General features: G+C 37.9%; 2 protein-coding genes and 1 long non-coding RNA gene across 5 annotated transcripts; 2 read left to right on the top strand and 1 right to left on the bottom strand.

Moving 5' to 3' along the window:
• Nucleotides 1-940: 940 nt before the first annotated feature.
• LOC130440369 (uncharacterized) lies at nucleotides 941-2,951 on the bottom strand. The gene is made up of 2 exons (XR_008909539.1): nucleotides 2,633-2,951; nucleotides 941-1,800 (listed from the first exon to the last, which is right to left on the bottom strand). It is a non-coding gene; the product is annotated as an uncharacterized LOC130440369 (long non-coding RNA).
• Nucleotides 2,952-5,445: 2,494 nt separating this feature from the next.
• Nucleotides 5,446-6,995, top strand: LOC130440368 (dual specificity protein phosphatase 26-like). Of its 2 annotated transcripts, XM_056773467.1 has the most exons (4): nucleotides 5,446-5,676; nucleotides 5,753-5,920; nucleotides 6,279-6,487; nucleotides 6,721-6,995. In XM_056773467.1, exons 2-4 carry the CDS (start codon nucleotides 5,835-5,837, stop codon nucleotides 6,918-6,920), a joined length of 495 nt encoding a protein of 164 aa, XP_056629445.1. In that variant the 5' UTR covers nucleotides 5,446-5,676; nucleotides 5,753-5,834; the 3' UTR covers nucleotides 6,921-6,995. The 2 variants fall into 2 exon arrangements, with proteins under 2 accessions (XP_056629445.1, XP_056629444.1); XM_056773466.1 differs by having other exon boundaries at nucleotides 5,446-5,920.
• A 323-nt stretch (nucleotides 6,996-7,318) lies between these two features.
• Nucleotides 7,319-9,538, top strand: rsph14 (radial spoke head 14 homolog). Of its 2 annotated transcripts, XM_056772587.1 has the most exons (7): nucleotides 7,319-7,398; nucleotides 7,569-7,761; nucleotides 8,092-8,194; nucleotides 8,281-8,399; nucleotides 8,541-8,766; nucleotides 8,848-8,984; nucleotides 9,129-9,538. In XM_056772587.1, the coding sequence occupies exons 2-7, from the start codon at nucleotides 7,569-7,571 to the stop codon at nucleotides 9,365-9,367; spliced, it is 1,017 nt and encodes a 338-aa protein (XP_056628565.1). In that variant the 5' UTR covers nucleotides 7,319-7,398; the 3' UTR covers nucleotides 9,368-9,538. The 2 variants fall into 2 exon arrangements, with proteins under 2 accessions (XP_056628565.1, XP_056628564.1); XM_056772586.1 differs by lacking the exon at nucleotides 7,319-7,398 and having other exon boundaries at nucleotides 7,413-7,761.
• Nucleotides 9,539-9,547: the final 9 nt, after the last annotated feature.

Raw genomic sequence — 9,547 nt, 5'->3', positions numbered from 1 at the left:
AGTAACCATAGCAACATCACTTGCAACCGTTAAAACACTTAGAAATGAAAGAGTCCGAAACCGCTTTTATTTTGAAATTTGTCGTCCCGCGCTCCTACCGCAATCTTTCATATATGCGCGCACAGAAAACCAATGTGAGGGCGGGCTTGACCGACGTTTTCAAAGTGGAGGCTGGACTGACCGCAGTATTATTCCTACAGTATAAAAGCTATACTCATATACTCCGTACAGCACAAGATGCAGAAGAGTCACACGCAGCAAGAATGGGTCAGCTAAGCTTCTTTCACTCAATTCACTGGGCGGCTTGCATTCATAAATTTAGAATTACCGCCATCTACTTTAGGATCAGCGGTATTACTGCCGCCAAACTTTCAAGATTAGAGGTTTGATGACGCTGTGACTCACACACTTATAATAAAACTGACATTTCCCTTAAATTCCTACCACTACTGAAATAATGACATAATTATTCTAACATATTTACCTTGTTTAACCAATTATTCAGTATATTTTTTATTTCTCTATAATATTGAGTTAAGTAACGTATGTCTCAGCCTTAATCTAGATATGATACCTCTAAACATATGAATTTCTTTCTCTTCCTAGAAAATGGCTGAAATAAATATACACGTCTGACCTTCTGCTCATTATTCCATTTTGTATTTATTGCATTTTTATTATTGACTTGAGTTTCTTTTGACATAGCTTGTTTTGATAACTTGCTTCATCATTCTCTGACTATGCACAATTATTGTGATCTATTATAAATATATCACATGATTTTATTTTGGTGATAAAATAATTGTTTTAACATGGATGATAAATACATTCTCTGAGAATGTTTATTTTAGGTTTTAACTGCAAATGTCACATAATAGCAAACTTGCTTCTAAACATTTTTTTTGCAAATCTGCCTGGATGAAATCAAACTACACGCTCATTCACGATCTGTCAGTTTATTTCACCTCATGTGTTGCCATGGTGTTGAGCATATCACACACAATTAGTGTATTTTTTTATAATTTAAACAAAAATATACTATTTATTTCTGTGCAAACATCTTTCCACACTTAAGATGTGTGTGTGAGTTCTTCTGTGAATCTCGAGATTTCTTTTACGTACAAAACTCTTTTCACACTGTAGACACGTGTATGGGTGTTCTCCAGTGTGTAGTCTCACGTGCACATCGAGATGTATTTTCTGAGTGAAACTCTTTTCACAATGTGGACACATGTATGGGCGCTCTCCAGTGTGAGTTCTTATGTGTTTTACAAACGTGCTTTTATGTCCGAAACTCCTTTCACATTGTGGACATGTGTACGGACGTTCTCCAGTGTGAGTTCTCATGTGGAAGCAGAGATTGATTTTTTGCGAGAAACTCCTTTCACACTGAGGACATGTGTATGGACGCTCTCCAGTGTGAGTTCTTATGTGTTTCACGAGAGTGCTTTTATGTACAAAACTCCTTTTACACTGGGGACATGTGTATGGCTGTTCTCCAGTGTGAATTCTCATGTGCATCTCAAGACTTCTTTTCTCGGCGAAACTCGTTCCACATTGAAGACAACTGAATGGACGCTCTCCAGTGTGAATTCTGACGTGCCTTTCAAGGTTATGTTTCTTTGGGAAAATCCTTTCACACTGAGGACAGGTGTAACATTTTACTTTTCTTTGCCTTCTTTTTGGAGTCTTTTTCATCCCTGCGCTACTAAAGGTTTCCTCCATTTTGTAATAATGAGGTTTCTGGTACTGATGCTTCTTCTTTGCTTAGTTCATCACCTTCAACTTTCATGAAAATATCTGGAATTATAAAAAATTACATTATAACCAAATTAATAATAAAAAAAGTATGGATACACATAACACTAGCTAGTAGCTAAGCACAACATAAAGTCATGAATGGGTTGCTGCATGTCAGAAATACTCCAATACACAGAGATGCACACAATGCAAAAGTATATAATGCTGACAAATATTCCAAACATGTATAAATGTATTTGGTCCGTTGAACAAAAAAATAATATATTTTGAAGAATGTGGGAAACCAAACAGTTCTGGCCTGGGGCCCCATTGACTAACATAGTGGTTGTTCAATAAGGCAGTAGTAATTTATTTGTACAATTTATTATTACAATGAAACTGGAGGAAAGAACTTTATTATTAATTGTTAACTTCATTAGATTATGACCCTCGTATGGAATTGCCATTAAACATTAAGAGCATGTAAAAAGAGCAGGCTTGAAAACAATACATTTAACTGAGCTTAAAGTACACTTTAAAGAATAAAAACCAAAAAGTTGACAAAACTGCTTGTATCGTTGAAAATTTGCGTGGAAAAAAGAAACAATTTGGAGGAAATAGCGAAAGTGGTTGTTTTGCCTTCGTCTTCCGTCAGCTCCCGTTCTGATTGGGTATCGTTTCGTGTCACGTGATTCATTGGGGCTCCGCCACACAACAGTATTTCTGATTCTAAATATAAAATGTTGGACACTTAAGAATTGAGATCGGTGCCCCCTTAAATTGCGAAAACATCACATGGTAACGCACCTCACACCACAGAAAAAACGTGTCCAACCATCATAACAATCGGGACCTATGATGTGTGTGCCTTTTGTTATGTTAGCAATCCTACCTGACTATTCTCAGACTGTGAGCAGTTGACTCGTCCTGCCTTCAGGCTTGGCACGGTAGTCGGTGTTACAGGTGTTCGTATATTATTCCTGCAGTTTAAAAGCGATACTCATATACTCCGTACAGCACGAGATGCAGAAGAGTCACACGCAGCAAGAATGGGTCCGCTTCTTTCACTCAATTCACTTGTCCTGGCTTCAGGCTTGGCTTACGGCTGTTCGTACGTTATTCCTGCAGTTTAAAAGCGATGCGCATCACTGTGCATCACGAGATGCAAGACGACATACACGCAGCAAGAATGGATCAGCTTCTTTCAATTTATTCACGGGGCGGCTCGCTTTCATAAATTGAGAATTACCGCCATCTATTGTTTATCAGAGTAACTATTTGCCAACATTTTCAAGATTAGAGCTTTGATGGGGCTGTGACTCCATTACTTATAATAAAGCTGCACTTTCCCTGCAATTCCTTCCACTACTTAAAAAATGAGATAATTATGCTAACATATTTATTTTGTTTAATGTATATTTTGAATTTCTCTATAATATGTCCCAGCCTTAATCTAACAATATAAATTCCTTTCTCTTCCTACAAAATAGTTGAATTAAATCTGCCGTCTGCCCTTCTGCTCATTATCCAATTTTGTATTTATTACATTTTTATTATTGACTTGAGTTTCTTTTGAGAGGAACCAACAAAAACTTCTGCTGCATTATTGCAATGTTTAAAGAATCTCCAACACAATATCTTGTCAAGTTTCTGACTATTGAGCATCCAAATGCAGCAAGGCTGAGCTTGAATCTGAGCCATATTTTTCCATATTTCCATATTTTTATCAAGGTTACTATCAACTTAGGTTACTAGGTTACTATACATTATAATTGCCTAAAACTAAACTAAACTAATTAAGGCAATTATTTGCATCAGTTGTATATTTGTAACTTATTTTATATGTTGTATGTCCTATCAGACATCACATTTTTACCTCTAGTAATTATTGTGATATATTATAAATGTAACACATGATTATGTTTTGGTGATTAAATAATTGGGTTTACATGGGTGAACATACATTCTCTGAGAATGTTTATTTTAGGTTTTATTCCAAATGTCACATAATGGCATGCTTCTAAACTTTGTTTTTCAAATCTGCCTGGATGCTATCAAACTACACGCATCATTTGTGATCTGTTGTAAATATCACACTGAATTGGTGTTTTTTTTTATAATTTGAACAAAAATAAACTATTTAATTTGGTTTAAGCAAATAAACAGTAAATCACTCAATGCATACGCATAGGGGAGAGCGGGGCATGTTGTCACACTTTTTACACTGAGTAACATTTACTGAGCACCATACATCACAGCGGTATAAATGTTATACCAAATGAAAGAGTGACTTCTTGGGAACATAATTTGTATTCATTACATTTTCATATCGTATCTCATTACGGAGTTGTAGACTGTTGAATAGAGGATGTGCACTTGTGACAATTTGTCCCATCGGCAGGTAAGTTGTCACACTAGATTATCTAAAAATAAGAACACAACTACTTAATTTTGAATATTGATTTTCATTTTTATATTCAAACCAGAAGTGGAAATATAAACAATCATGCTTAGAGAATTCGAAAAAAACAATTATTTCAAGCCAAACTGTACACATTTCAATCAAAACGCATTACTTTGAACTTTAACTCAAACGTTCTCTGGCTTGCACATAGATCCATTCTGATATGGCCGAATGTCCTCTGGAGTTGGTAGCCTGCTGTCAGCAATAGCATTGCTGGGTAAAGGTGAGCTGGTGGAAGCAGAAGCATAACTGGGCATGCTAGACAGAGCAGAGTTGGTACTGGGGCCTGGCAGGGTTCTGAATGGGGCGATCTGTGACCTAGGATGGTGTAAACTTGGTTTCCAGAAATACATCTCTGTTGTAAGATTGAACCCCGGCCACCCTAAAGCTAACCTGAATGTTCAGGGGGTTGCAGCCAGAGGATAGGCATTTGCCACAAACCCAGGAATGTCATAAATTGACATCGTCCTCCCTGGGATGTTCCTCATCCAGGAATCACAAGCGCTTTTGATGTGCCTCTTTAGTGGCCCGTAGACAGACCTGTCTTATGGTTGGAGCCGATCTGGGCAGTGGGGTGGGAATGACAGCATGATGATGCCATTTTCTTTTGCATAATTGAGTCCATCAATGGACAGATGAGACTCGTGGTTGTCCAAAAGGAAACAGGGCTTCTCGTTTGAGCACTTTGTATGTTCACTGAAATGTTTCAGGAGGTCAACAAAGTGCGTGTCTTTCATCCATCCAGAGGAATTTGCCCCTTCTTTGCTGCCAGGTGGCCCATTGATCAGGAAATGTCTAAAATGTCTATATATATTTGTACTGGGGCAAGTTGTCAGATGTGACGACTTGCCCCAAAATCATTGAGACAACTTGCCCCAAACTGACATGTGTGGTAATGTTGGCTAAATCTTAAGGTTAGCTCAACATAGCACGTCACCTAAAGTATCAAAAGACACGTTAATGTCTCCTCTATTTTGTGCAAGATAATAATTTTTATCATTCATATCTAACAAAGTTTTATTGCATAAAATTTAAAGTGCAAATTTTTTACTTTTTGAGCAGAAAAATAATAAGATTGTGCTAATATCAGATTAGAGCGATCTTGACCAAATGTGAACAGGAAATTGACTATAGAATAAGAAGTCACACAAAGTGGCTATTTGATTTTTGAGATAGAGCCTCTAGTGTTGGAGTAATGAACAGTGTGACAACTTACCCGTGTGACAACTTACCCCGCTCTCCCCTACTGTATACGTTCCATGTGTAATTGATATGGTTTAAATGCGCAAGCCAAAGTTAGTTATTGTATGAGACCCAACTCCCTAGGCTTAAAATAACCTCGTCCTGTTTTGGAATCCAAAACATGGTCTTATCCTCATGCAGACTATCAATAATAAATTAACAGTTTAACTAAGTCAATTTCTAATCGGTACTTCGTCAGGCGGACCAGAACATTGTTGTCGTGCACTTGAGTAACTAAAATCAACTGCGCATTTCCATCAACGGACATCGTATCTACGGACAATTATAGCTTATAATGTCTTCTAGGTCGAAATATTCCGATTGGCGAAGCGGCAGCTCACGTTCAGCTCAACCTGAGATCGACTTCACGTCTCCCGGTTTGGCGGTGATGGAGGTTGAGCGTCTTTTGTTCTCGGGGAAAGCGATCAACAGCGCCGCAGATGAAGTCTGGCCTAAACTTTACATCGGCGACATGTAAGTTGCTACATGAACCTGTTTAAAAGTTTATTTACCTGTATCCTATTACTTTTAACAGACAATTTATTAAAGAGTATTGATGTAGGAACCAACAACATTTTATAATTGATCACCGAGATGTCGTTATTGCCTGCACATACAGTAAAGTCTCAAATGCAGTACATGATATTGAACACAAGAGGGAACTGTTTACGTTGTAAGACCAGATCCTTTATTAATAGTTTATTAGGAATTAAGAATTCCTAATAAAGTTAAGAACATTAAGAATATTTTTTTGGAAAGGGTCTTCATTTTTAATGCTTTGCATTTGCTCAAAAATGTAACAATAACACAGTTTTGCATTGCCCACATATAGGAATATAGCTGAAAATCTTGCAGAACTGCAAAAGCATCACTTCACCCATATCCTGAACTGTGCTCAAAGCTCCAGACGTGGCGGTGAGATCTATGATGGCATGGGCATCACATACCTGGGCATAGATGCTCAGGATACACCTACGTTTGACATGAGCGCCCATTTTAAAACTGCAGCCGAGTTTATACATAAAGCACTAAAGGGAGGAGGTAAGCCGTTCACATTCATAGCCTGCTAAAGATTTGTGTTCCTGCAAAGTGTAATCCAGACCGGAATGTAGCTGAACCGGTTTTATTCTTAGTTGAAAATAAAAGATGTGTAGAGCAAGATCTGAGTTGAACTCTACATAAAGAACTAAACAAATGTATCTTAGCTCATCAAACTTCTGAACTTTTAGTTCTGCATCTTGGCATCACTGGACTCTAATATTTTCTAACCACAGGGAAAATCCTGGTTCACTGTCACGTTGGAGTGAGTCGATCAGCAACAATAGTTTTGGCATATCTGATGCTCAAGCATAACATGACTCTGGTGGAATCGATCAACATGGTAAAAGAAGGAAGAGGCATCATACCCAACAGAGGCTTCCTCAGACAACTTATTAATCTTCACATCAAGTTGTATGGCTACAGAAATAAATAAGACTAAAGCCAATAACTGGAAATTTAGTTTATGCAGTAAAGTCCAAGAGATTTAAATAAACATATTAGAGCAGTTGTTTACATGTTCCTATTTTGTATGGCTCATTAAGATAAATTTGGCTTTATTACGCAAAAAAAGTGTATTGTAATTTTTGGGGTGTGCATGTATGAGCCACAGAAATAGGCTACAACGTTTTTTTTTAGTGTTTGCAAATAGCTTACCTTTATTACATGCATATTTTTTATTGCCAAGGGTAAATACGAAGAAGTATAAAATTGAGTTTGTATTCATTTCAAGATTTCAAGATTACAGATACAATACTTTAGAAAATAAATTACAAGTACGATAGCTCTTGCTGTTCAGGAAAATACGTCATTTGCGCATCTGCCTGCGTCAAACGCGTAGCTACCACAGCAACCTAACTAAACAGGACAGTCTTTGCAGAGGGGTCGTTACAAATCAGCGAAAAGGTTTAAAGGTGATTTCATTCTCATTGTTAATTTGTAAATTAGCTTGTTTTGCACGCTCGCGCAAACGTAGAAATAATACTTGACCGAGTCGCAAAACGAACCTGTTTTTCTCGTTACATATGAATGCATAAATAAATTTAACATATCATTTACTTGTATGTAATTTACACATAACGAGATGGCAAGACCCCGAACATCTCAACAATACCAGACGCATTTGACACAGGCACCGGTTGCTTTCGGTAACTGGGCGCTTCCGAAGCTTTGCTCGGAGCTGCAGGACGATGAACTAGTGAGCCGGCAGAGGGCGCTAACTGCACTCTGCGATCTCGTCCATGACCCTGAACGTGCTTATGAAGCCATTCTTAACGGTAAATCTTCTACATTCTTGTTGCTTGAATTTTCCACTCTTCACATTGACCCATTACCTTTAATCCCTCTAATCACACACACGCATAATTATAATAAATATTGTATCAGAATCAGATGTTTTAAATGAAACTTTACCCACATCTGAATAAAAATTATAGTGCACGCATCATTATTATAAAAAATATTTTATAATAATAAAAACAAATGAAACATCTAGTACACACATCCAAATAGCATACAACGGCAGACACATACAAAATAAAGAGAAGAATATCATAATAATTAAAGATTATAGTAACTCTAACATACAGTACCTGCCCTATCCACAGGATGTATGGAAAGACTTATATTCTTACTGAAAGATGACGATGGGTTATGCCGGGTAAAAACCACGGAAGCACTTTACATTCTTGCTGCACACAGTTTAGGACGGTGAGAATGAACACACATATGAGATACAATATAAAAAGTCAATTTTAGTAAAGAGCTTCATTGTGTCAATGGTTTACACTTCGCAGAGATGCCATTTTAAAAAATGACATGATGGGACCCCTCGCAGACCTGATGGATGACCCTGTAGATGCCTGTCGCAGAAACGTACACCAAGCACTAAACAGAATGGCTGAATATCCGTCAGGTGACATGTTCTCATGTACTGATAAAATGATTACCATAAATGTGTTTGGGTACACTTTATTTTTAAGATCTTATAGGTTCTGTTTAGGTTCTAAACTGTACATTATAATAACGACGAGAAATCTCTCCACTTTTTCTACAGGAGCAGTATTTATGGTGTCCATGGGGCTGGTGCCTAGATTGGTGCTGAAGGTCCCAATAGAAGCAGAGATCATTCGTGCATTAATTCTCTCCACCTTAAGCAGCTGTATCATGATAAATGCCCAGCCTGCTCTAGAAAGTGATGCAATTCCTGTTTTGAGAGGTCAGCTCTCTCATCAATTCTCGGACATCCGTCGGGCAGCTACGTCGGCCTTGGTGGGAATCAGGTAGGCAGCATAAACCCAACAAACTAGGAAGAAACTCGATTGAGGAAAAGTTCAAATAGCATTTCTGTTCTCTCCTCATAGTGTTCCTTCAAATGGTAAAGTGAAGGTGTGTGAAGAGGATCTTCTGCCCTTGATGGTCAACCTGCTGTCAGATAATGATCAAGGTGTCGTAGCTAATGCCGCAGGGACCGTTATGAACACAGCTGTTATTACCAGGGGTAGTGTATTTACTAATGACTTTATACACATTCGTTCCATACCATTAGCCAATAGTGTGTATAAAAATGTAGAAACATAGAAGCAAAAACTTCTAGTTACATGTATATTTTTAGATTATATAACAAACTGTCTGTCGTTTATAGGTAAGCATGAGGCATTGAAAGCAGGTGCCATCGACCCTTTGCTGCGGCTGGTGGCGAGTGACAACAGAGCAGTGTGCGCCAATGCACTCTGTGCCCTTACAGTCCTGGCAGAGGTTCCTAGTGCCAGGTCACAGCTGCTGGGGCATGTGCCTCTGCTGGAGACTAGACTCCAACACACTGACTCCATCATCCAGAGAGCTGCCTCCACGGCCCTCAAAGTGATCTTATGGAAACCATGAAGAGAAAGATAACAAGAAATCTTTAGCATTGTGATCAATTAATTCATATGTAGTAGTTATATCTTAAAATACTTGTAGTTAAGAAGATATCTGAAAAAAGTGTGGAATTTGAACTATTATTGTGGAGGTGTTTTATTAATACAATAAACTGCTAAATAAGCAACAAATATATTTGAAGAC

This window comes from Triplophysa dalaica, chromosome 18 (genome assembly GCF_015846415.1).
Source record: "Triplophysa dalaica isolate WHDGS20190420 chromosome 18, ASM1584641v1, whole genome shotgun sequence".
NCBI lineage: Eukaryota > Metazoa > Chordata > Actinopteri > Cypriniformes > Nemacheilidae > Triplophysa > Triplophysa dalaica.
Note: the sequence above shows the minus strand (reverse complement) of the source record. Positions and strands in the feature narration are given on the sequence as shown.

Excerpts from the sequence above, each read along its gene's own strand:
- LOC130440368 (XM_056773466.1), top strand. The coding sequence starts at position 5,742 with ATGTCTTCTAGGTCGAAATATTCCGATTGGCGAAGCGGCAGCTCACGT. Across the intron at positions 5,921-6,278 it reads AAACTTTACATCGGCGACAT|GAATATAGCTGAAAATCTTG; the intron begins GTAAGTTGCTAC and ends GCCCACATATAG. Across the intron at positions 6,488-6,720 it reads TAAAGCACTAAAGGGAGGAG|GGAAAATCCTGGTTCACTGT; the intron begins GTAAGCCGTTCA and ends TTCTAACCACAG.
- rsph14 (XM_056772587.1), top strand. The coding sequence starts at position 7,569 with ATGGCAAGACCCCGAACATCTCAACAATACCAGACGCATTTGACACAG. Across the intron at positions 8,400-8,540 it reads AATGGCTGAATATCCGTCAG|GAGCAGTATTTATGGTGTCC; the intron begins GTGACATGTTCT and ends CTTTTTCTACAG. Across the intron at positions 8,767-8,847 it reads TCGGCCTTGGTGGGAATCAG|TGTTCCTTCAAATGGTAAAG; the intron begins GTAGGCAGCATA and ends CTCTCCTCATAG.